This window comes from Copidosoma floridanum, unplaced genomic scaffold (assembly GCF_036245765.1).
Source record: "Copidosoma floridanum isolate Cflo_tuat_1 unplaced genomic scaffold, Cflo_Japanese_pri ptg000013l, whole genome shotgun sequence".
NCBI lineage: Eukaryota > Metazoa > Arthropoda > Insecta > Hymenoptera > Encyrtidae > Copidosoma > Copidosoma floridanum.
Genome location: NW_028321890.1, coordinates 21,401,972 through 21,427,888, shown reverse-complemented (window position 1 = coordinate 21,427,888; position 25,917 = coordinate 21,401,972). Strand labels below are relative to the sequence as shown.

At 37.4% G+C, this 25,917-nt stretch overlaps 4 protein-coding genes across 9 annotated transcripts; 2 read left to right on the top strand and 2 right to left on the bottom strand.

The window, feature by feature from the left end:
* The first annotated feature begins 2,750 nt into the window (after nucleotides 1-2,750).
* Nucleotides 2,751-6,435, top strand: LOC106636274 (arf-GAP with dual PH domain-containing protein 1). Its single transcript, XM_014348631.2, has 6 exons — nucleotides 2,751-2,858; nucleotides 3,595-3,820; nucleotides 3,901-4,099; nucleotides 4,188-4,547; nucleotides 4,626-4,848; nucleotides 4,931-6,435. Exons 1-6 carry the CDS (start codon nucleotides 2,777-2,779, stop codon nucleotides 4,993-4,995), a joined length of 1,155 nt encoding a protein of 384 aa, XP_014204117.1. The 5' UTR covers nucleotides 2,751-2,776; the 3' UTR covers nucleotides 4,996-6,435.
* A 1,820-nt stretch (nucleotides 6,436-8,255) lies between these two features.
* LOC106636180 (protein-lysine N-methyltransferase SMYD4) lies at nucleotides 8,256-10,733 on the top strand. Its single transcript, XM_089591769.1, has 5 exons — nucleotides 8,256-8,439; nucleotides 8,713-9,334; nucleotides 9,455-9,741; nucleotides 9,809-10,092; nucleotides 10,215-10,733. Exons 1-5 carry the CDS (start codon nucleotides 8,256-8,258, stop codon nucleotides 10,731-10,733), a joined length of 1,896 nt encoding a protein of 631 aa, XP_089447895.1.
* A 97-nt stretch (nucleotides 10,734-10,830) lies between these two features.
* Nucleotides 10,831-17,579, bottom strand: Neos (nuclear receptor coactivator protein neosin). 3 transcript variants are annotated; one of them, XM_089591766.1, is made up of 7 exons: nucleotides 17,358-17,579; nucleotides 16,471-16,717; nucleotides 15,091-16,366; nucleotides 14,897-14,977; nucleotides 14,603-14,802; nucleotides 14,105-14,509; nucleotides 10,831-11,693 (listed from the first exon to the last, which is right to left on the bottom strand). In XM_089591766.1, exons 2-7 carry the CDS (start codon nucleotides 16,703-16,705, stop codon nucleotides 11,470-11,472), a joined length of 2,421 nt encoding a protein of 806 aa, XP_089447892.1. In that variant the 5' UTR covers nucleotides 16,706-16,717; nucleotides 17,358-17,579; the 3' UTR covers nucleotides 10,831-11,469. The 3 variants fall into 3 exon arrangements, with proteins under 3 accessions (XP_089447892.1, XP_089447893.1, XP_089447894.1); XM_089591767.1 differs by lacking the exon at nucleotides 17,358-17,579 and adding an exon at nucleotides 17,124-17,306; XM_089591768.1 differs by having other exon boundaries at nucleotides 10,832-11,690.
* A 503-nt stretch (nucleotides 17,580-18,082) lies between these two features.
* Nucleotides 18,083-24,619, bottom strand: Naprt (nicotinate phosphoribosyltransferase). 4 transcript variants are annotated; one of them, XM_014348554.2, is made up of 11 exons: nucleotides 24,234-24,619; nucleotides 23,276-23,446; nucleotides 22,913-23,039; nucleotides 22,613-22,824; nucleotides 22,214-22,332; nucleotides 21,937-22,130; nucleotides 21,412-21,597; nucleotides 20,083-20,308; nucleotides 19,589-19,909; nucleotides 19,378-19,506; nucleotides 18,083-19,293 (listed from the first exon to the last, which is right to left on the bottom strand). In XM_014348554.2, exons 1-11 carry the CDS (start codon nucleotides 24,304-24,306, stop codon nucleotides 19,216-19,218), a joined length of 1,836 nt encoding a protein of 611 aa, XP_014204040.2. In that variant the 5' UTR covers nucleotides 24,307-24,619; the 3' UTR covers nucleotides 18,083-19,215. The 4 variants fall into 4 exon arrangements, with proteins under 4 accessions (XP_014204040.2, XP_089447240.1, XP_089447241.1 ...); XM_089591114.1 differs by having other exon boundaries at nucleotides 21,937-22,126; nucleotides 22,210-22,332; nucleotides 24,234-24,406; XM_089591115.1 differs by lacking the exon at nucleotides 21,412-21,597 and having other exon boundaries at nucleotides 21,937-22,126; nucleotides 22,210-22,332; nucleotides 24,234-24,406.
* Between the last annotated feature and the right edge of the window lie 1,298 nt (nucleotides 24,620-25,917).

Genomic DNA, 25,917 nt, shown 5'->3' with positions numbered 1-25,917 from the left:
ACTAAATGGCTCTAGGGCTAAGCTGCCTAAGGCTCTCCTTCAGAATTTCAGAAGCAATTTTTGGCCAAAAAAATCACGACCGCTAGATGGCGCTGATCCAAATGATTATAACTACTTATAGTAGAGCCATTTAATCAATTATAAACCAGCCGCAACTAATTTCGTAGATACAAAATAAATAGTTAAAGATAATTGTGCTACTTGCGGCAAGTTTGCAGTGTATGTTTTACACCAATATCGACCTCCCTTATATTTACACTTTCGGGTAATAGATAAATTGTAAACTTGCCGCCAATAGTGCGAACAATGTTCACTTTTTATTTTGTATTTATCAAATTAGTTGCGGCTGGTTTATAAATGATTAAATGGCTCTAGTATAAGTATAGTAAAATAATCATTTGGATCAGCGCCATCTAGCGGTAGTGATTTTTTTGGCCAAAAATTGCTTCTGAAATTCTGATGGAGAGCTTTAGGCAGCTTAGCCCTAGAGCCGTTTAATCACTCATAAACCAGCCGCAACTATTGAAATAGATACAAAATAAATAATTAACGATGTTTGTGCTGTTTGCGGCAAGTTTACAATTTATCTATTACCCGAAAGTGTAAATATAAGGGAGGTCGATATTGGTGTAAAACATACACTGCAAACTTGCCGCAAACAGCACAAACATCGTTAATTATTTATTTTGTATCTATGTCAATAGTTGCGGCTGGTTTATAAGTGATTAAACGGCTCTAGGGCTAAGCTGCCTAAAGCTCTCCATCAGAATTTCAGAAGCAATTTTTGGCCAAAAAAATCACTACCGCTAGATGGCGCTGATCCAAATGATTATTTTACTATACTTATACTAGAGCCATTTAATCATTTATAAACCAGCCGCAACTAATTTGATAAATACAAAATAAAAAGTGAACATTGTTCGCACTATTGGCGGCAAGTTTACAATTTATCTATTACCCGAAAGTGTAAATATAAGGGAGGTCGATATTGGTGTAAAACATCCACTGCAAACTTGCCGCAAACAGCACAAACATCGTTAATTATTTATTTTGTATCTATGTCAATAGTTGCGGCTGGTTTATGAGTGATTAAACGGCTCTAGGGCTAAGCTGCCTAAAGCTCTCCATCAGAATTTCAGAAGCAATTTTTGGCCAAAAAAATCACTACCGCTAGATGGCGCTGATCCAAATGATTATTACTATACTTATACTAGAGCCATTTAATCATTTATAAATCAGCCGCAACTAATTTGATAAATACAAAATAAAAAGTGAACATTGTTCGCACTATTGGCGGCAAGTTTACAATTTATCTATTACCCGAAAGTGTAAATATAAGGGAGGTCGATATTGGTGTAAAACATACACTGCAAACTTGCCGCAAGTAGCACAATTATCTTTAACTATTTATTTTGTATCTACGAAATTAGTTGCGGCTGGTTTATAATTGATTAAATGGCTCTACTATAAGTAGTTATAATCATTTGGATCAGCGCCATCTAGCGGTCGTGATTTTTTTGGCCAAAAATTGCTTCTGAAATTCTGAAGGAGAGCCTTAGGCAGCTTAGCCCTAGAGCCATTTAGTCACTTATAAACCAGCCGCAACTCTTGAAATAGATACAAAATAAATAATTAACGATGTTTGTGCTACTTGCGGCAAGTTTGCAGTGTATGTTTTATACGAATATTAACCTCCTATATATGTATACTTTCGAGTAATAGATAAATTGTAAATTTGCCGCAAACAGCACAGAAAATGTTGAATTTTCATTTTGTATCTGTCAAATAAGTTGCGGCTGGTTTATAATTGACAACATGGCTCTAGGGCCTAAAATATCTAAAGCTTTCCTTCAGAATTTTAGGGCCACTTTTTAGTTTAGAAATCTGAAACGCTAAAACCAGCCGCAACTAGTTGTGTAGATAGAAAATAAAAAGTTGACATTGGCTGTGCTGTTTACGGCAAGTTTACAAATAATCTTTTGCCTGAAAATTGACCTCCTATAAGAATATTAATACTTTTGTATGAATAATAATTTATCAATTGCATTGTAAAATTACGTGTGAAATGAAGAGTTAAAAGTAAAGTTTGAAATTATGTCATTGTTTACTGTCATTGAACATTTCGCATGTGTGCAATAAATTGATACAGGATTATACAGATACCTATTATTTTGCTGGGTGAGAAAGACGGATATTTGGTTTTGTTAGCATATTCCAGCGGTAATAATGCATATTTGGAATCTATGTTATATATTTATACAGCTTAAAATGTTTAAATATTAATCATGTGTGCCTATATTTACCAACTTATTTGTATAAATTGAACTTTATACAAAAACTCATGATACAATCATTGATTGTCTCAATCATTATTATAAACGTTAGTGAAAAAGGCGGTTAAGGACGTATACTTAGCCTGCGGACTATGGGTGTATTCCGCAAATGCTGCCAGCAGTTAAGTTACGTAGGTCGTGGTAACGCCGCATGGTCGGGCAGCGCTAGCGTCAACCTGTACTAACTGTCGGTGGGTTCCGCATGTCAACAAACTCCGAAATATCAGATGGCATGGGAGAGAAAACAGTAAAAAATATCAAAGTTTGTTGACATGCGGAACCCACCGACAGTTAGTACAGGTTGACGCTAGCGCTGCCCGACCATGCGGCGTTACCACGACCTACGTAACTTAACTGCTGGCAGCATTTGCGGAATACACCCTATATATTTTTCACTCTCTCTGTGTGTATCGGTGTTGTGTTGTTGAGTAGTAAGTGCCAAGATGGCGGACGAGAATGAAAAGTATCTCATGGAGCTCCTGAAGAAGCCAGGAAACGACGTGTGTGCCGATTGCGAAGCCAAGTGTGAGTTCCAGGATAAGATGCCGCGTTAGATGAGCTCTCGAACGAGCCGTATGTCATACACGGGAATTGGCTGGTTGCTCCCCAACAACAACAAAAAATTGCACGCTCCGAGAAGACGCGCGTTTGTGTTGTTTATGTTCTTCCTTCAGACTCCGGGGGGCAACCTTTCATTCGTTTGGACGTTTTGAATGATTTATCGTGTTTTCTTTTACTTGACAGCCTATTTTTTTTCTTCTCCCTTGAACTGTTTGAGTAAATTATTGAACCCCCTTTTTTTACCAATGCTTTCATGCGCGTCATCTTCGTCTCTGTTGTTTTGGGGGAAAATTTGCATCATTTTGGGCATTGCTGCAATGTAGATACTTGACATTTGACTTTGTTTTGTTTTGCAAGTACTTTTCTTATGATACGCAGTTATTGCAATACTTTTTGACATACACGCGTGCAATGCTGTCAGTTCAAGTATACGAATGTTTACATCTGTATGCATAGATTACATTTGTAATTTCTGGAATTTTCTTCTCTTTCCGGATAATGATGATTCATTACTTGAAAATGTCAAAACACTGTCAAGATAACAATTATGAGAAATGAGCATTTTTTTATACATCGTTTGTTTATCGCTCCAGTTCTCAATGTCGAAGTGATTGTCATGCGTTTTACAATCACGTTAGCTTCTCGTTAACAGTGTCTAATTAATTCGCTTCTCGCTATTTTGTATTTCTTTCTTATGCAGCACCAGAATGGGCATCGTACAACATCGGGGTATTTGTGTGCACCCGATGCGCGGGTGTGCATCGCTCCATGGGGGCACACATATCAAAAGTAAAGCATCTCAGGCTCGACAGATGGGAAGACTCGCAAGTGGAAAGAATGCGTGAGGTGGGTAACACCGTGGCGAAATTGCGATACGAGGACAGAGTACCTGCCTGTTACATAAGACCCGGTCCTGATTCGCCTCAGTAAGCCGTTTTTTCCTTTTCTTTTTTCATTGCCTACTTGAGTGCAGTGTAAGATGAATAACTAGCTTTTTTTTTGGTAGAGTACTGATAGAGCAGTGGATCAAAGCAAAGTACGAAACACAAGAGTTCTATTATCCCGAGAGACAGAATCCTTACATGAATGGATTTATGGAAGGGTTTTTGATGAAAAGGGGAAAGGAAGATGCCAGGTATCAGCCCAGGAAGTTTGTACTTAAAGAGTCGGAAAACACCTTGAAGTATTACGTTAAAGAAAATAAGGTGAGATACGTTTGTCGTATTTTTGATTGTAAGTAGTAAAGTCAATTTAGCGTCAAAATTTGTAAAATCACTTTTAATTATGACACAGGAACCAAAAGCAGTATTGCAGTTATCAGAATTGAACGTATCGTTTGTCCCTAACAAGACTGGAAATCAAAATAGCCTTCAAATCTCATTTCTAAAGGATGGAACAACGCGTCACATTTATGTTTATCATGAAGATCCTAAAATAATAATCAACTGGTATTTTGCTATTAGATGTGCACAGTTGCATCTACTGCAGCTAGCATATCCTGGCGCATCTGATGACGAGTTAATTGGTCAACTTACCAAGGATTTCCTTAAAGAGGGATATTTGTGGAAAACAGGACCGAGACCTACTGATGCTTACAAAAAGCGTTGGTTCACACTCGATAACCGCAAATTAATGTATCACGATGATCCTATGGTAATTTTAATGACTAGATTACAGGTATTTTATGTTATTCGCTATTATTTAATTGAATGATGAAATGTTTGTTTCAAGGATGCCTATCCAAAAGGAGAAATATTCATAGGACATTGTTCAGAGGGTTACTCGGTAAAAATGGGCGTTCCTGCAGGTGCTCGTGATCAAGGGTGCTCTTTTACTCTTGAGACGCCAGACAGGACTTACCTTCTTTCGGCTCAAAATGAAGATGATAGGATGCAATGGATCGATGTTCTTCAAAAAGTTCTTGAAAGACCGTTAACTATTAAAGACGCTAATAGTAAGTATACTTGACAGAAATACATTTTTTTAAATATGAAATATCACCTTTGTCTCTTTTAAACGATGAAATTTTTTTACAGTTGCAGCTCGTCTTGTAAGAAAACGCAACGCCAACAGTACCATGAATATTTTCTCAGCGAGGTAGGGTACAGTCTTACCAAATGATAAAAAAAAAAATAACCAGAGAGCATTGTTTACTTTGAGATTGATGATCTCAACAGCAAACAATGCATAAGCAAATCAATTGTTTATGTATTCAAGGATTGAGAAAAAATTAAGGTATGTATGCTCAAACCTCGTTTTGAAAAAGGCGCACAAATTATATTGTTTGTGCATGCGCGTTGTGTATATTCTCTTGCACTACTTAATAATTGTGTTTAATGAGCAATGCAATATTCAATGCAAAATGAATTTTAGACAACTAATACTTCAGTATTTTATAGCTCTTTTAAAAAAGTAAAGAAATTGTTGAGAATGTTTGCAAACGCAATGATCGATTACAAATTTGTATAATAGGCGATTTGAATTAATTGAAGGGATTGAGATTTTCGTTTAGCTTAAAACTTTCTCTCTTGACGTGTTTTCTTGGTAATTTTACAAGCAATAACGAAACGTCGTTGTAGAGATTAATAATTTTATGCTAAGAGCTGACTTATCCTAATGAGGCTTGGCAGATAAAAACTGACTATTCACTACTTAGAACTGCTTTTTTATTTTGACTAGAGTGTCGCTACTCTGTAATTATCTGTGAAAAAAATATGTGCTATTGTATTAAAATAAAATTAATAATATAAAGATTCTAACGAAAAACACGTAAGTCGGTCTTTTGACAAGTTATTCTTAAATAAAACTATAATGTAAGAATAAACGGTGTACATGGCAACTATTTGACAAAGACTAACACGGGAAACACTAAAAAAATAAAGTAATAAAAAGAGAGCGACTGCAAAATGAGTAAAATAATGTATAACTGCATGTGATTCGTCGCGACTCTCAAGTCGGATGTTTAGTGTCAAAGTGCGAAATGAAAAGTCTATATATTTCTAATCCAAAGAAGTTAAAAGAAACTTATATTTTAATTGACTGTATAAGGATTTTTTTATACTCTCAATGCGAAGTAACCCGAGTGCAAGGGCAAATGAAATTGTTGACTTGACTGAACTATGTGAATTAGTGAAATTTTTAATGTAGCATAAGATTGAAAATTGTATTTTTAACTATGCAGTTTGAAAGGAATATGATGATCCTCTGATTGCTGATCTCTTGATTATATACATCACTTATCGGTTTTAATTTATTTATATCACCAGCTGGACAATTTTACTATTATATAATAATAAGAATTTTAATAACACTTAAAAATGTAATGTACATAATACTATGCATCTTCATTTAATGTGATTTTATCGATTCTCACGTTATACAAGCAGTATACATGCTTTAATTTTTTTGTTTTTTAAATGTAGCTTTAAATCGAAACACCTGTCACTCGAAATATTGTGAAAATTTCACATCGCATTTCATTCTACTTAGATGTTAATACATAATTGTGTGATTTTTGGTGAATAAAGATATTTCAATTCGATTCCTAAGCAGTTTTAAATCAATCATTCCTCCCTTTTACCTTTCAATTTCCATTTCAACGTGCAAGTATGTAAAATCATAAGCAAACGGGCCACAGCAATAAATAAATAAAAAAACAGAGCTTGATTGAAAAAAAAAAAACCTGGCTACGAGCCAACACAACTTGATTACCGCGGGGCACTTTAATTGTTAGCTTAAATTTTAATGGTAACAATTATACGAAGGCTCGCAAATATATAGCTTGCTTGTTAGAGCCATTTAGATACTACCTATATATCCATTCAAACAGCCTTAGCAGCCCACTTGACACTTGCCGCGTCCGCTCTCTTCGTTAGTCCATTAAGCGAACGATATTCGGATGATTCATGGACCTGGTTCTTCGGCCAGCGGCAAAATCGAATAAATAACCACCATCACTTGCACCGGACTTACGTAATTGTCACCAGGTAATTTGGCCATTCGCTCGGACGTCTTTCGACAATGTTTGTGATTCTCACGGCAGTGCCAAAAATAATTAAATCACAAAAACACTTGATCCATCATCGTTAAAACACGCCAATTGGGTGTACACGCTTTAGTTGTCAAAGAAAGTGCACTGGATCAATCGTTTTGTTTGGTATGTAAGTATTTTTTTTTTTTTTACTTACCTTTTAAAAACCATTTTTTTATTCAATAATACCATAATTAGCAAATAATATTAATAACAAAATAAAGTTACAGAAGGTGTGTGGATAAAAGACGAGCTGAGCGTTTTTCGTTTCAACAAACATTCATATATTTTCAACAAAATTGTTCATAGGATATACAGCAGTAGGAGATCTTCCTGCGTGTACGTATCAATGTATAAATCATAATGGCTAAATATTAGTAAATGTATCGTTCATCGTACAAGTGGTGTACCTGTGTTAGCATGTAAAAAATGGCACAAAAAATATCTTGTCGACATTTGTAGGAATCGACGGTTGAAAAAAAAAAAAAAATCTCTGAGCAAAGTGGTAAAACAACGGTGGGTGATTTAATTATAATCGAGGCAGCTGCAGCAGCGGCTGGGAGTGTACCACCTAATAGCTCCAAGCGCAAGAAGTCGGAGAGACCGGCGAAAGAGAGAGAGCGCGTGTATAACGTACAATAATACTTACAACACGAGGCGAGAAAGCATTGCATAAGTGGGCATATAAAAGCAAACCCTACGGGCTCCGCCTTCGCTATATCACGTATAGGTACGTATGTACAAATGTGGGTATACCAAATAGAGGTAGCACCAGCAGGGGGGTAATTTTAGTCCCCGAGTGTTAGTCTCGTTGCTCGATTTTACCCGCTATTCCTCTCCGGTGCATCCACCTTGCTCGGTATAAGCGTATACCGATAGCCTCGGCTAATTTAGTTCGCAATCGCGCACACGGGCGCATATACCCCCTATCCAACTATATTATCATCTACGGCTTGTTTGCCCACACAATTACACGGTAAATATAATTATATACACCTACGTACATTATGTTTTAATAGTACGAATTGGTTTTTTTTTTTTTTTTTTTTTTTTTTTAACGATCTACCGCCATCGGTTGGAAAAGAAAGAAAAAATCGTCCATCGAGTGTTTCGCGCTCGGGCGCTCTGTCACCCCAATGCGCATTTAAATTACATAATTGAGCGAGGAATTGTCGCAAGTATCGAGAAAAATTACTCATTAAGGAGAAACAATAAAAAATAAAAAAGCAAGAAAAATTACTTACTTGTACGGACGGTTTCGTCCGAGTTTCGCTAAAGTGTATGTAATGAATATATATATATGTATGTACGCTTGAGAGTAGCTCGTCGTTATGGAGTTGGCCAAGGAGCTGATAACGGCGGTGCAGAGGAACAACTCGCACGCCGGGTACGGACTGCAAAAGGAGTGCGAGGCGCTGGTCAGCCACGTGCTGAGCAACATGGTCAAGACGAAGATGCCCCCGCTGGACTCCGATGCCAAGAACGAGGAGGACTCGGCCAGGTTCAGGGAGGAGGGTAACATCAATTTTTATAGACCCGCGTTCACGCGTTGCCGGGTCTTGATTAAATTTGAGAGAAAAGCAAAAAAATATGCATACATCGTTCATTGCGTTAAATGTGTTTTTGCGCGCTTTGGATAAAAAAAAAAATACAAATACGCTGACTCTCCGATTGGGATGTGGAAAAAGAGAAAAATGTTCCAATGAAAAAGACGGAGAGTGATCGATGGTTCGCAAGCTTTATTGAAATCAGGGAAAAATGCTTACATCGCAGTGCTCGGCGTTTCAGGTAACCAAAGCTTCGTGTCGGGCGACGACGACGAGGCGATAGAAAAGTACACGATGAGCCTAGCTTACGCGCCGAGCCGAGGATCCATGGCCCTGGCCCTGGCGAATCGTTCGGCGGCCCTTTACCGCAAGAAGCTGTACCGCGAGTGCCTGATCGACATAGACGCAGCCCTGGTCCACGGCTACCCGCCTGACAAGCAGAGGAAGCTCAAGGATCGGGCCCAGAAGGCCGTGGAGGCCGTTCGCCAGCTCTACCGGCCCAAGGACCTCAACATGAACGACCTGCCTGCCACTGGGGACCCCAACCAGGAGCCGATCGAGGGCGACCTCGCCATGATCAGGAAGTTCATCGACGACGACCGAGCTGCCCCCGAAGCCTGTGCCACGGATGATCTCGACGAGTTGATGTCCAAGGGGAGGAAGAGCCCGGCCAGGTACATCGTCGAGGAGAGGGAGCTGTCCTTTGCCCACGGTCCCAGCGAGGAGGCCCCGGCTCTGAGCAAGGGTGTGCGGATCGCTTACTCCCAAAAGTACGGGAGGTACCTGGAGGCCACCGAGGAGTTCCAGCCCGGGGACATTGTTGCCATGGAGAAGCCGTACGCTTACGTCGTCTACAGGGAAAAGTGAGTGCTAGGCTGAAACAAATATTGGTCATTGAACAATTAGAGTATGGATGCGTTGTTATCATTGTTTGACGAAAGAGTGTTAATTACCTCGTGTGATGTTGTTCTCTTCGCGCTTAGGTACTACACGCACTGTCACCACTGTTTGGAGCGCAGTTACAACTTGATACCGTGCCCGGCGTGCCCCGTCGCCCAGTACTGCTCGGAAAAATGCAAGACGCGGGACTGGGAGGTGGCCCATGGCACCGAGTGCCCCATACTCGCGGTGCTTTCCAAGCTGCTCAAGCTGGACAAGAACAAGATACGAATACTCACGAAAATCATACGCATGCTGATAATAGAGACGAAAAATGGCACGGCCATAGACGAGGTGCGCAGAGACGCGGAGATAGCCGAAAAAAATCCAGGTAACCCGAAAAGTGCCGTTTTCCCGCCCGCACCATAAATCACGCGGTAACCGATTTGCCCGTACAGATAACAGAACAGCGGGATTCACGGACGATGGGAAATTTTTGGGCCACGACACCAGGTGCGCGCTCAGTTTGTCCACAAACTTGGACACGCGTCCCTTGATGGAGGTCAGTGCCTTTGCCTGCATATCAGCCCTGGCCGCTGTGCTTTTGGCCGTGGTTACGAAATTCTTTGGGAAAAAGTATGAAATGGACGAACTCAGGGAAGCCGTTGAAAAAGACGACGTCAAGTTCTGCGGTACGCTCATATTTCGCAACTGCGTCATAGTGTCGTCGAATTCGTACTCGGTTGGTATGGTTTTATTATTCAAAAGCATTACATTTAATGCATTTTTTTTATTTATTTTTTTTTATTGCGAAAGTACATAAAATTCTACTTAAGGTTAAACTATTATTTGGATTTTGTTTAGGTTCAGCAAGAGATAAGCGTGAAATCTGGATCGGGTCTGTACGTCACGTGCAGTTTGATGAACCACTCGTGCGCTCCAAACACTTTTCGACACTTTGACGGTCTCACCATGATCTCACGCGCTACGGAGCCCATTCACCCGGGCGATCAGATATTCACTTGCTACGGAGGTGGCTATCAGTACATGGACAGGCGCGAGCGTCGCAGCAAAATGTTTGAGGAGTACTTTTTCAAGTGCGACTGCCAGGCGTGTAAGGAAGACTGGCCCACGTACACCGAGATCTTGAGGAACCACGTAGGCTCCATCTCGAAGATGAACAAGCCTCTTGTCGAGAAATTAAAGCCATACAGAAAAAGACTGATGCACAACAAGTATGACATCGAAGCGGTGAAAAGTGTATTGAACCTGCTACATGCCGAGGTGAAGATGCCCAGCGAGGAGATCGTCCACGGCGTTGAGTACCTCAAGAGTTATTACCTGGGTAAATTTCACGAATCGACTTACGTTTGCAAAGCTTGAGTTTGCCCTACTTTGCTTCTAGTCATTTTTAGTCAAAGTGACTGATGCTTGTTTTTTTTCTCACACTTTTTTTTTTTTTTTTTTTTTTCAAAGCTTTTGTAGTTTGAGATTCGCTATTAGTTCTGCTGCTGCTGCTGCTGCAAACGCTTGGTAGTTACCCTGAAATATCAGTAATAATGGATTCATCTTTTACATTTATAGATCCGTAAACGTGATATTTAAACAACCAGACTACATCACTGTACGCATTTATTGTGATAAGTAAATTTTACTTACTTTTAATTTTCACATCATCTTCGAGTCCAGTCGTGAGAATTCTCAGAAACACAAAATTCTTACGGAGAAAGGATTGGAAGGGTGGCACACCAAAACATGCATACAATTTAAATACATACTTTATTCAATCAAAGGTAGATTGTTCGATATCATAGAGGTTTGTAAAAAAAAACGGCTCGTCGTTTGAGAGTACAGAGACATTTATTACAAGTTCAGTTAATTATGTCACAACTATTATAATAGCCAATCTAGTCGTTATGAATACATACATGCTGTTCACATATATTTTAATTGGTCTATAATTATTGAATAAAAAAATGCATCGAATTAGAAGGTAAAGGGAAAGGTACTTACTGTAAGAGTAAAAAAAAGGATAATTACAGAAAAGGTAGATGATGAAGGCGGGAGGAGGAAATAAAGACGCGACTTTATTCTTATTTCTTCTTATCTTATCTTGAGCTTAGAAACGATTCATATTGGAAAAGGCAGCAAAAAGCGGAGTCGGACCGGAAGAATTTACCGGAACCGACTGCTGTTGTTGCTGATCGCCAATGTTTTTCAACAAATTGCCCTGAAATAGGCTATCAAGTGCCTTCTGTACAGTGGGATTGTTCAGCAGAGGTGAAGGCGTAACCGTGCTTGTTGGGACCGTTGGATTTCCGGGCATATTCGACGTCACTGCTGCTAATACAAAGAAATACATACCCAATTAGTTTCATTGAAGAGATGCTGTGAAATATGAATGGTAAAACAAAAAAAACAAAAAAAGTTTTTAGGTGTAAAATAAGTTTGCAATGGCTTTTGTCACTTTTGGTAAATGTTGTGTTATGTAGTTTGATTTTCTACAATGTGTAATGAAAATTATTTGACTGAGTGACCGATGGTGGTTAAATAACGCACGTGATATTAGACTTGAGACGCGAGTTCCCTTTGAAAGATTCATTTGTAGTATAGGATAATTATTGTCATCATTTATTTTACCTTTGTCTGACCATGACCACCGTAAGCCACTAGCACACAGAAGCTCTTATAATTATTTATTAGTTTTTATTTATATTATATATTTATTATTTGAAAGTCACGCGCACGTCATGGATGTGGTGATTGAATGCAGAATTATGCTGCATTACTATGCTCATGGAAAAAAAAAATATATATAAAATCCATATTCTCCTAGATACCGCCGATTCATTTGTAAACGAATGATAAAAACTACTGCAATGCACAAAACATGAAAAATTACCTACATTAATAGAAATCCTATTGTATACAAAATACTGGAGATTAAAGAAATGTAGATTATGGGCCCTATGAAAGAAACGTCTGATGTCAATCACAGGTACTTACAGAATTTTCGGAAGATGCGAAAAATATCTGTACAAACGCTACATAGATTTCTAAATGTTAGGCTCGACCTAAAAATAATCGCTAGTTGTAAAAGTAACTGTGTAAAACGATACTAATTACTAGCAATATTAAGTAGATTCTATAATAAACAGATCTAACCGCAAATTACACGCAATAATAACAAAATTTATACACTTTATATAATATTGTGATGTATTAATCTTTTCGAAAAAATTCAAAAAGTCATACATTTTGATGCGTATTATATTCATGTTTATATGAAAACCTTATAAAAATTAAGCCTCGATTTTCAAACAAAGCTGTACATGAACCAACGTAGTAGTAAAATAGTAGAGTATAAAATCTTACGCTTTCAGAAAAAGAATCAAATTCTTTGAAATATCTATCCTAACACTAATCTTATAACGATTATAAGAATAAAATTATATGTATTAAGACACACAAATCTGTAATCTGCACAAGATTGAAAAAGTGCAAACAGCTCGATTATGAATATTGATATGAAGTTAGAGTGGATGATACTGTAAATATACTGTCTAAAGATTTAGGAAATCGTAAACTTCAAACCTAAGTGGCTGTACGTGATTAAAAGCTTTCAGAAATACATTAAACGTAAAAACGGCTTTTCCAGAAACGATTATGCGCAAAATGCGCAAAACCATAGATAATTTTTTTTTTTTTTTTTTTTTTTTTAATACTATTTTATCATAGTATTTTTGTTCACACTTTTGAAAATTTAAAGTTTTCCCTTCTAAAACTATTCTAAAATACGAATTCACTCCGGTAGAAGCATGTTGTTTACACGATCCTAAACAAATATTTTTCACATACGATGCGAATTTTACTTTCATAAGTAACGAAAACATACAGGTGCTAAGCGCAGAAACACAAAATCGCATCATCGCGTGTTCCTTTCCCGATTAAAAATCGATGCGTAATGTAGATATTCTGCACGCTATGCATTCCATACGTAAAAGACGGCATTGGAATGTGTAATTGAGTCGTCCTTGCAGTTTAACCAGAGCGGATATCGATTTAAAAGCAGTATTTAAAAAAAAATTTCATCCGCTTGGACGATAAAATGCAGAGTATTACGTTGAAAGTTTTTGAAGACGGTGATAATCTAACTTTTCGACTCGCGACTACTCAAGCATACGTATTAAGCACAAACGAAGTCGCTAATCAAGAAACTTTCCAACACCTTTCAAACTTCAAATGTAGAAAGTAAAAATAAAACGTATCAAAAAAATGTTACACGCAAACGGTACCACAATTAATTAATTACAATCGTAGGGTATAAGATCGCTTGTTTAAAAAATCATAAATGAAAAAAAAAAAAAAAAAAAAAAAAAAAAAAAAAAAAAAAAAAATGATTTTAGGTAGTTCAGAGGGTTGTCGATGTATCGCACAGTAACAATGAAAAACGCAACGGCGCAGAACTAATGCGCTAAAGGATGATTGTCTTATGCTTGTTTTTTAAAAACATTTTTTCGATTCAAACGATAAACGCAAATATTTACGATATTTGAACGAAAACAAGCTGGAAACAAATCAGGATATGGAGACGTAAAAAACAGATCGCGAAAACATTGGCGGAATACGATGAGAACCGTACGGTGCGTGTTGAGTTATCTTTCGGACAAAAACAAAGTTTGATGCACAATCTACGGTTGCGATCGGCATCATAGTCATCACAGAGCAAAACTACGTTACTGCGGTTATTTTACCTGCTGGAGGTGGAACTGGACTAGGTGCAGCTTCGACAACTGGGGGTACCGGTGCTGCCGATGGGTTTTTGTTGCTGTTGAGTATGTTTAATATTCTAGACTGTAGCTCGGCCTGTTTCGGGTCGCTGACCAAAGGTGTTGCGCCTAGAGTTTTCAAATCTTCGCCTAATTCTAGCTGTACTTGCTCTTCTCGCCTTATGGTTAAGTACTTTATCAAGCCCTCATACTGAAGTACAGTCAACTGAAGATTATCTGCCAACATATTGAGAAGAACTTGGATAGCATCAGGATGACGGTCAAGTGACTGAGGGATATTCGATGGTACAGATCTTCCTCCGGTTTTGTAGTTTTTAAAATCACGCCCAATCAACGATACAGCATCTTCGACTGGCATGTTTCTGTGCTCTGTAATAAATACAAGCATCCCAAATTTGAAATTATATATCTTTGAACTGAATCACTATGTAATAGCTACTCATGTACGACATATAATATTACCTTGTGGCAATCCATGTAAGATATTTAAAGTTAACGAGCGGTGTTTTTCATTAGTAGGTGTAATAACAATGGCGTACAAACAACCGCGACTGCATATGTTTCCAAGTACTCGAGTCAGTGGTACATCTTCATTTGGGAAGAGTAAGTCAACTGTTAATCCTTCCTTTTTCAAACGTGATTCGATCATTTCGGCATACTCTCTGTAAAAATATAAAAATCATAGAAAAATTAATCTTCTTGCTTACGAGCATACAGAGGTTGTTCATTTAGATATGATATGTATGAATATATTACGTTAACATTTTGTTGACTACGATAATTTCACAATCATTTTTCTCTGCAGCGATTGATGGATAGTCATTTGGTACAGCTGGGCTGAAAAATATCAATTAATAATGTACCAATGGATCCAAAGTTTTAAATAATGGTTACTTATAAACAGAAAAAAAATTTTTAAAATAAATAAATAAATAAAAATAAACGTCTACCCAAATCCTGGTCCATCTCTTAGTGGGCCTCCAGGTCCTCCAGATACTACAGGACCTCCCAGTCCTTTGAAGTCATCAAAGCGACTCTTGTGATCACCAAAACCACCAAAGCTTCCACGTCCAGGTGGCCCACCCGGGCCAGGACCTCCAGACCCAACCTGTGATGGTTTATTGAGTTCCCAGTTGGCTAATGGATTTGATTTGTCGTCCATGGGCCGTCCAGATCTTCCCAGTGGGCTTCTGTCTCTAAAGCTACTTCCTAAGCTTCCACCAATACCACTCCCGAGGCTACCAAAACTACTGCCTAATCCACTTCCAAGACCGCCACCTAATCCTGATCGGAAGCTTGATCCTAAGCCAGATCCGAGATCTCTTCCTGAATCTCCCATGCCCCCACCCATCCCTCCTCCCATACCACCACCCATGCCTCCGCTCATACCACCACCCATGCGATCACCGGGTCCACCCATTCGATCGCCAGGTCCTCCCATGCGATCACCGGGTCCTCCCATGCGATCACCGGGTCCTCCCATACGATCGCCAGGTCCTCCCATGCGATTACCAGGTCCTCCCATTCGATCCCCAGGTCCTCCCATCCGATCCCCAGGTCCTCCCATGCGATCGCCGGGTCCTCCCATTCGATCATTGAACGGATCATCCATACCTCCACCCATGCGATCATCCATAGAGGAATCTCTATTTTTTCGATTTTTACCACCTCGAGTTCCTCTTTGCCTTTGGTTTCCCGCTTGATTTTGGTTTTTATTCTGATTTCCAGGACCACCTCGATTTCCAGGACCTCCAAAGGGTGGCCCATTATTTTGATCTTTGTTTGGATTAAACGAATCGTTTCTATTATTAAAGTCTTCTTGATCGTTGAAAGAACCGCCAGGTCCACCACTAACACCTCCTGGGCCTCCTGATCCACTATTAGCACCTCCTGGTCCTCCCATTCCACCAAGATTTCCTGGTCCTCCCATTCCACCAAGATTTCCTGGTCCTCCCATTCCACTAAGATTTCCTGGTCCTCCTAATCCAGGACCACCACCTCGATTGAATTGGTTATCATTTCCAAATGGTTTGGAATTATTGAAGCCCTGATTTCCACCTCCAAAGTTGCCGCTGTTGAAAGAGTCGTTTCCGAAACCTCCTGGACCACCAGGACCCCCAGAATTGCCAGAGCCAACACCACCGCCGCCGCCACCACCACCACCAGCTGCAGCAGCAGCAGCGGCAGCAGCGACAGCTGCTTTGCCGCCTGTGGCTGGCTTCACATCTTTGAATAAAAAAAAAATCAAAATTAAGGGCATTAAGACATAATCTCCTAGCTGCTTGATGAAAAAAAAAAAAAAAAATTGTTAAGATACAATTGTACTCTACCTATTCTTCTGCCTTTAAACATAGAGCCATTTTCGTTTTTTATGGCATTCTGAGCATCCAATTCATTCTCAAATTGTACAAAACCAAAACCTCTGTTCAGCAATGAACCAACAATCGTTCCATACTTGGAGAAGTGGTCTTCCAACTCGTTACGGGACATATCTTCAGTCTGGAGATGACCTATGAATATTCTGCTTCCAGCAGTCGCTGGATCTTTTAGAAGTCGAGCAGCCATTGCTTTTTTTACCTGAAAGAGAATGATTATTTAATGACGCCGTCATTTTAATCTTAATTCTAATAGATAGTATACATACACGTAGTATTTACTATACATAGTGACTTTGGTGTTAAATTAAGTACTTAAATCGAATCCATAAATACTTGCTTATGCGATAATAGTTAGGTACTACTTATGTGCATGTATTGTACGAGTCAAAAATAGAGCAAAATAATCTTTACAACCTCTTGACCTCTAAGTAGTTAAAATCATGAAAGGGAAACCCGGAGCTTGAAAAAAAAAAAAAAAAAAAAAAAAAAACAAAACGACAAAAGAATTGAAGGTAACCAAACAAAGTTATTGCGTCTACACACACACACATAAACACAAACACACTGTTCGGAGTTTCGACTCCATTAAGCACGATTTAACTTACAATCAAGATTTAAGTACTCAGAGAACCGGAGGATGTCGAACAGATGAAGTACATGCTTCCTGGATCCTGAGCAATAATATAAAACCTGATAAGGTCACCGTCAAAGAAATTGTTTAGGAGACAAACATTCGCCCATACATATACACACACGGACGTAAACACGATGGAAGCCGGAAAGCTTTAGAGGTTATAATATGCGCAGCAAGCTTCTCTCGAGATCAAGTCGGTACTTACTTTGAATCCTTTGCGAGGTGACACTTACAATTAAGTATGGAATGTTTTAAAGCCAGAGTAGGCTTTGTTAGAATTTGTTGATTGTTTGTATTAAAAGAAACACAATGTAAAATAGTAAAAACGCGCATTGGCTCAGGCCGCAAGGAGCCGAGCCGAGACAGGGTACGTTACGTTTCGATCCGTTCTGGTTATTCTGGCGTTACCATCGGATCGGAGCTCGGAGCTCGGAGCTTTGGAATGCACACCCCCCTCCCCTATAACTAATCTCTTTTGCCTTTTACACAGTGTTTGTATTGTTAATTGTAAAACAGCCCCAACGTTTTTTTTTATAAAGTTTTGCAAACGATCCACATTTCATGCGAATATCCTCGCTGCGTTTGCTAAGCTATATTATACGTGTAAGAAAGTAAGGAAAGCAGGGAGGGGATCTTTTTTTAGCATAAATATGGTGGAAAAGCATACCGAGTGCCGATACTACGATCACCACTGAAGTGTACGGTAAAGGTTCATGAAGTTATTTTCCATGATTATTATTTTTCCGAACGCAGTAAGTAGGTACTTACAAACAGTGGTATTTTTATTGTTATGACAAAATTTTTGCAGTTGAGCTCGATGATATAGATTAAGTATATTTTGTTTTGTTGAAAGGCTTTGATAATCATTAATATGATGTATCGAGTAGTACCATTAAAACGTGATTTTTGATCGGTTAAAATAAAACAACATTTACTAGATTAGTTTCGTTTTATTAAAAGCATATAATTGTATAACACATTAACGGCACAATAAATGCGCTCTCATATTTATGTGCGTATATCCTTTTTGAGTGTGACATTTACATATGACGGGTAAATTCAAATAAAATCGATTAAGGAATTTATAAAAGTCTAAACATACACATCAATGCTATACATACAATTTTTTACATATATTTAACGTAGTTTCTCCAGACTAGAGATTAGAAGTATCACTTCTCAAGATGTTATCAATTAAATGATATGAAATAATTACAAGTCCCAAATGCGTGTAGACTAATTTCTAGGAATCTCTAAGCTTCCTACTGTGATTCTTTTTCCAAAAACACTATGATACCAGAAGGAATCTCATATTCAAATATGCATACATTTTGACTACATATTCAAATACGTTTTATAGCAACCTACATTATTATCAAGTATGTCTCGAAATCTTGGTGACATAAATAGTTCAAAATTCATTATAAGAAAGTATTTAAACTTATAAAATGTGTCTATAAAATGGCTGATTACTAAAAAAAAAAAAACTGTAGTCAAAATGTTAATAGTTATTACACAAAATAATTTATTTTTTAAGTATAATTGCCTACATTAGTAATGCTGCCTTTGTACTACTACAAAAACTCTACCAGTTTCGTTATTAAGTCAGAAATTTTTAATACGTTCATCATTGTCAAAACTTATTTTGTCAATGTCACATTCAAAATTTAACAGTTTCATTATTCATTTTAACGAGTTATATTTGAAAAATATATTTTTTTGTGGATGACTGTAGGCATGTTTGATTTTTTCTGTTACAAATGTTTCACAAAAAATAAATGTAATTTTTTACCTATTGTCCTAGTTTTTTTCGTTTCATGACACGTGTATAATTCAAATTTTTTTAAACATGATCAACTTTATCACTGTAAGGCCCCTAAAAGTATCTATGGATTTTTCTGAAATAGTTATTTTTTACATCCTCTATTATGCTTACTTTTTATAATTATTATTTGCTTTTTATGATCGTTAGTGTTCTCATAAATTGAGAACTGTGGGTTGATTTTACGCTTGTAAAAGTACAAGCTTTGGTAATTTTTTATAAGTGATGAAAAAAAATTGCTTCAAGATAATTCACCAATCGGAGCATTTTGAAGCCACAAATCGTGGATGAAAGAGTACAGGTGATCGCTAACAGATACCTGTAACAAAATGTTTATAATAGGCATACAACATTACAGTGGTATCAGTAAAAACAAACTGAGATTTTGGTTGTACGTATTTACCTTGTAAGGCGTAGGATTTAAATTCCGTTTAATATCGTTGCGTAAGGTGTTTAGAGACTCTCGCACCCTATTTCGCGTTTCTGCGAGTGTCGGTATTTTCTGCCGAATTTTACCATCCTGCCAGTATAACTGGAAATAAAAAATAAATAAATAAATAAATGTTTAATTTAGATTTGATTGTTGTATAATTGTAGAGTTTATAAGTTGTTACCCTGTGTAGACTTTCAACTCTTGTAGGAATAACGTAAGCACGCTTGGATTCTTCAAAGGGATGTCTACATAGTACCTTTTGTCCAACTTGAGGGGGTTCTTCTTCAACCCTTTGCAATAAATCTATTAAAGCATGACCATCCAAACCATATAGCCTATATGCAGTTTTCCTGCCAGGCATTGTCACTTTTCCAACTTCCTGACTCAATTTTATTCTAGGCTGATCATTGATTTCTACTAATTTATACACGCAACCTAGTGCTGGTTGTTTCTGACAAGTTACTAAATGGGTTCCAATTCCAAAGCAGTCTATTCTATGATTCTGGAATAATTATAAAAAAAAAGTAAACAATTTTTTTCAACCAAACATCGAATGTGTCAAGATAAATTTGAAGAGTAAAAAAATTGTGTTATGAGAAGAATATGTATTAATGGAATTGATTTAAAAAGCCATCCTTGATGTATAAGTATTGCTAGTTAATAATGGACAATCACCTGTTCATTCAAGCTAACAATAGTTTCTTCGTTAATGTCATTGGAGGCAACAATCGTAAGTTTAGCAAACCACGGCAAATCGAATTTTTTGGCAAGCTTTACAAACAACTCTCTGGCTACTTGACTGAGGTAGGCTAAGTCTCCACTGTCAATGCGAATGCCAATCGCTTTGTAGCCTAGATTGCTCAAGGCCAAAGCAACTGCACAGAAATTCAATAAACCACTTCTGCAAAAATCAAAACCAAATTTTCCATGGTGAGTCTAAGCTCCAAGTTTGATTTAGAGCTTAGTTGTTGAGGGCTATTAATGTCTTGTATGAGTTATGAATGTGCTTAAAGCTATTGATGTTAAAAAACATTTTTTTTTTTTTTTTTTTTTTCAATTACCCATGCAATAAATATAAACCATATGAATGAATCGGAAGCAAAAATTAAACGTGCCAACCGTCATGAGCAACAACATTTAAAAAAAATAAATGCTATAATGCTTGACAAAATTGAATTGGGAAGGGCACTGCATAAGGTCGTGTCTTTAAACAGGAAATATTAGTTTAAAACGATTCATTTTATAACATAAAATTTTATCGACCAAAGAGCTTTATTTCGGAGTATTAAAATATTAGTAAGACAAGGCATGTTTTAGAATATTAAAATAGTTAAGTTACAACAAATTTTTCCTTGGGATATGGTTATTTTGTATTAAAATCATTTAATTTAACAAAAAAAGCCAAACGAAGAAAAAATCATGCTAAAAAAAAGTAAAAATTAGATTGGTCAACTTCTTGTCACCGATGTGCAGTTCTAGTGGTAACTGATTGTAAGCCAAGGTATTCTTCTTTAAAATTTTATAATTTATGGTACAAATACGCAAAGCCGATATTAAAGGGTTTTGAAATACGATACTCACTGCCTTGATTATAATTATTATAAATGCAAAAAATGTACTTCACGATACGAAAATTCTTAATATTTTAAAATTAGAACCGCTCGCTCTACGTTGTTATTTTTAAACGATTCTCATGCTTTTGAGAGTTGCTGGATGATATACAAATGATTCATGATATGAATTTTGCTTCATCTTAATGGAGAATTTTTTTCGTCAAAATAAGATGCAGTTATTTTTAAGACACAGAATTGCGTTCTGTAGAGAAAAATTTCCACGTTTGATAAAGCAAAAGAAAAAAATGATTCACACTATGGATTTTGCTTCATCTTACTGAAGAATATTTCCGTTGAAATAAGATGCAGTTACTTTAAAGACACAGTGTCGCGTCTTGTGAAATAAAATTTCCACGTTTGATAAAGCAAAAAAGGTATGCCATGACCGTACCTTACATAGAGCTCGCCCAATTCACTTTGTCTTATTATGCCACTCTTTGACAAAGTTGGTTCATCAGATATAATTGGGATGTGTCTCGCACCATTTCGAGGTGTCTTATTGCTTCCGTTAGCTAGAAGCTTATTCGTTAAGTTATTGCCGGTTACATTTGCTTGTGGCTTGGCCGTTGTGTCAACACTATAAACACACTTTTGTTAGACTTTGAGTCACTCGCGCTGTACTTTTGCAAGCTCTCTAATCCTTTATAAGCCTTTTTAATTATCAACTCTCACGACATTATAGTAGCTTATTACAACAGTAAATGACGGGATTAATGGCTTGGTGCACTTTTTTTTTTTAAATTAATATATAAATGAACAAATAACGTTAGAAGCGATAAAAAAAAAACATTAAAACGCAAATCACGATGTCTAATTGAAATTACAAGAAACATGTATAAAAGCAATGGAATGAGTCGAACTGCACCTATAACAAGACACAATCATCAATACACGTCGTTATTAAACATGAACGTACCTTTTAGTGTCGTAAGTATCGACCAATGCCATGAACCCATCTGGAAAAGCTATTGCATAGCTCGCAAGAGCAGTCAGTTCTCCATCAGAGGCTTCTGATACTAATACACCTAAATCTGACGCTATATTATCTCGATATTTACAAGACAATGCTAAGAGATCTCGTTTTTCTCCAGTCTGTTTGTCGGGTACTGTCTGAAAATTAAAAATTTTGGTTCACTCAAACAATGATTATTAATAAAAAAAGAAAAAATCAAAAAAATTAGTTTTTAACGAACCTTATCAGGTAAATCATTAAAACTGGTAAAAGATGTGACATAGGCGTGTGCGTGAGTGCCACTCACAGGTATGTGAAACAATTTACCAGCTAAAACGTTGCTGGTACCGTCAAAGCCACCTATAGAAAGAAATTGATTTTTTCCATCAGGTATGCACGAATACCGCTTATGATATCATCCATGACGGGCCGACAAAAATAATTACCCTCTAGCTCTAGAGCGAGTTACAAGTATACGTGTATATGAACAGTAAGTTTGAAAGCGGTTTCCTTTCTGGTAATCGACCTTTAAAGATAAATCGACATCGCGACCTTGTAACTTGGTACTCGTTTCCAGAGCATCGTGTGAGAGTGCAAGTTCATGCTTCATATTGATTTTCCGAATAAACCATGTTCTCACCCATATAGCTGTACTTGGAAGCACTGAGACCACCGTCTGGCCCCTGTGCTCTTCGCAAGCCAAACTCGAGCAATCGAATTCCCTTGCCAGCGACCATGCGATACCTTGCTGCGTTCGTTGCCATTAGACTAGCGTAGTTGACCAGAGTTAACAGCGTTGTTTCCAAAAGTTGTACCATTATCAAAGGCCCTTCAACCCTTAACAGTGGTACTCTGCAAATCGTACGAATTTTTTCGTCAACATTTCTCTCAAAAGCATTACAATGAAATTTGATGGTATTATATTTTTTTATAAAATTACCGTGGAAACACTACAGATCCTTCCTCAATGGCATAAAGAGTAACATCCCTAGCTGTTGAATTTTGTAAAAAATCAAAGAACTCTGGCTCAACTGACGCAGGCATCGCATATTTGAGGTATTCAATATCTGTTAGAAACATAATTGAACTAATAATAACAAAATTGCAAAAGTTGATGAAAGCTTATTCAAACTAACTCAGTTTTGGATTGCATGACAATTACTTTTAGGAGATTTTCAATACAAATTTTATACAACTTAAGTTATTTAATCACATCTGTCAGACTTATTTAAAAAAAGAAGTAAAAGTTATGCACAAAACCTTATAAGGTCCCTTCTCGTACAATAAAAATGAATTTACCCACCACTATCAGAGTAGTGAAACTTTTCCAGGAACTTGAGACACTCCTCCAGCCCAGCAAACACAGTAAATTCACCCTGAAAGGGATTCTTTCTGAAGAAAAGATCGAAGACCGCATAATCGTTCATCTTCCCGTTTTTCCAATAGGCATAAGCCATCGTGATTTGATACAGATCTGTAAAAGAAAAAAAAACAATTCTTTTTTTAAACTCGCATTGCAGACGGGCCAAAAGAACCCCATCTTCACACGGATACAACGGGAGAGTCAACAAAGCGATATAAAAAGAAAAATAGTTACGATTCATTTGAACTTGAAAGTTCATTCGAGATAGGCTCCAAGCGATTGTTAAGCAAATTTTCGCATTACGTCAGAGAGACTCGCGGACAGTCGGACTGACTCACAAGTGTGTTATTGACGAGCCAGCCGTGTAAATGACTTTTTTTAAAAAGCCACCTTCTCGAGAGACATCGCTGCAGATTAAAACTGCATAAGTATTTAGCAACGAAACAGCTCTTTTAAATATATATTTAAGCCATCACCAAAAAGATTTCTTCTGGACACATGTCATAATAACAAATAAATGAAACGTACGAGTTACGAGAATGCATGTGCATCAGCAGCAACAGAGTGTAAACAATTTAATGAAACTGCCTGTATAATATTATGTGGCTGTGGCTGTGACTAGTTGCATCACGTAATCACAGGACAGGCTCTCTGCTCTCCGTCCACTAGTGGATAATTAAGTAGGTACGTTTTTTTTCTCTCTCGCGTAAACAAGCCACAATTCTCAAGTACTTATACGTTTAACAAAGCGCACAAAAAGTTTGATGCAGACGCATGTCATGTCACCCACGCACTGCTCCCACACTTATACAGTGATGTGCAAAAATATATTAGCCGCCTTTTGGGCATCTTATAGCTAGGTAAGATCTAAAAAAGCTTGACGCATTAATTTGCTTACCCGTGAGCAGGGGCTGGACGACGCCGTTCTGCCTGGATCGGCACCAAATCTCCTGGTCGTGGGGTGGCTGCATCTTGCGTTTTCTACCGCGGCATTCCGATGACGAGCAATACAAGGATGACGAGGAGGTCGAGGCTGCGGCGGTTAGAGCGGGTGGCTCGATAACAACAACAGCGTCAACAGCACCGAGGGACGATGACTGCTGATGCTGCTGTTCCTCGACGATGCTCGACAGGGCGCTGCTGCTGATGCAGCTGGACTTGCGCCTCGGCTGCTTCGGCTCGTTGTTACACTGTTGATCCAGCGCTGCTGCTGAAGACCCACTGATTGTGATCTCACTGTTGTTGTTGCCGCTGTTAACAGTTACCACTGTTGACTGTTGTACGCAAGCCCGGTCACATCTAGGTACATAAAAACACAGAAGCGCCCAGCGCCGCGCTTGTATAAGTGTATGTTTATACTTTTGGAGGTCAATATTCGGGTATAAGAAAAAATGGAAACTTGCCGCAAACAGTACAAACGATATTAACTTTTTATTTTATACGTACAATATTAATTGCGGCTGGTTTATAACTAATTACATGGCTCTACTGTAAATAGTAAAAATTATTTGGATCAGCGCCATCTAGCGTTGCGGATTTTTGAACTAAAAAGTGGCCCTAAACTTTTGACCCACAGCATTGGCGCTTAGAGCCATTTAACTTATTACAAACCAGCCGCAACTCATTTATTAGCTATAAAATCAAAAAATAACGATACATGTGTTTTTGGCGGCAAGTTAACAGTCTATTTTCTACCAAAAATTGATCTCTTATGTATTTATACTTTTAAAGATGAATTTTTAAGTACAAAATGAAATGTTATCTTGCCGCCAAAAACACATGTATCGTTAATTTTTGATTTTATAGTTACGAAATGAGTTGCGGCTGGTTTAGAATAAACTAAGTGGCTCTAAGCGCTACAGCTCTGGTTGAAAAGTTTAGGGCCACTTTTTAGTTCAAAAATCCGCAACGCTAGATGGCGCTGATCCAAATAATTATTACTACTTACAGTAGAGCCATGTAATTAATTATAAACCAGCCGCAACTAATTTGATATAAGGAAAAATAAAAAGTTAATAATGTTTGTGCTATTTGCGGCAAGTTTACAATCTATCTTTTATCAAAAAGTTGACCTATATATTTGTACTTTTGGAGGATTCGAAGAAAGATTATTTTACACTAAGTAAAGGCCATAAGAATAAAAAAAAAATTATCTGTAATCATATTCCGTATTGTTTTGGTTTAGATAATGGTGTTGGAACTATGTCTGTACAGTTTAACAGTTCATTAGCATTTTTTTTTTTTTTTTTTATTACTCTGAAAATTGCACCGTCATTGGGTTGAAAAATATTTAATTTATGTGTAATTTTATCATTCCTTCTTTCTTTTTCATCTTTTGTGCTTGACACATTTCAGTGTATTGTTACACACTCGCAACTGTTTCATTATTTTTCGCATGCACGTGCAATGTGCAGTTATTATGATAGTAATTTAATTATTTTTCCTAACGAATAAATAGATTGTTATTATTTAAGAAAATTATTAGCGACACTTTCGACTATTCAGTTTCTTAAAAAAATATATTTATGGCTTTCTCAGGTTTTCTACAAATAAAATAATGTTGTATAAAAAACCTTTTGACC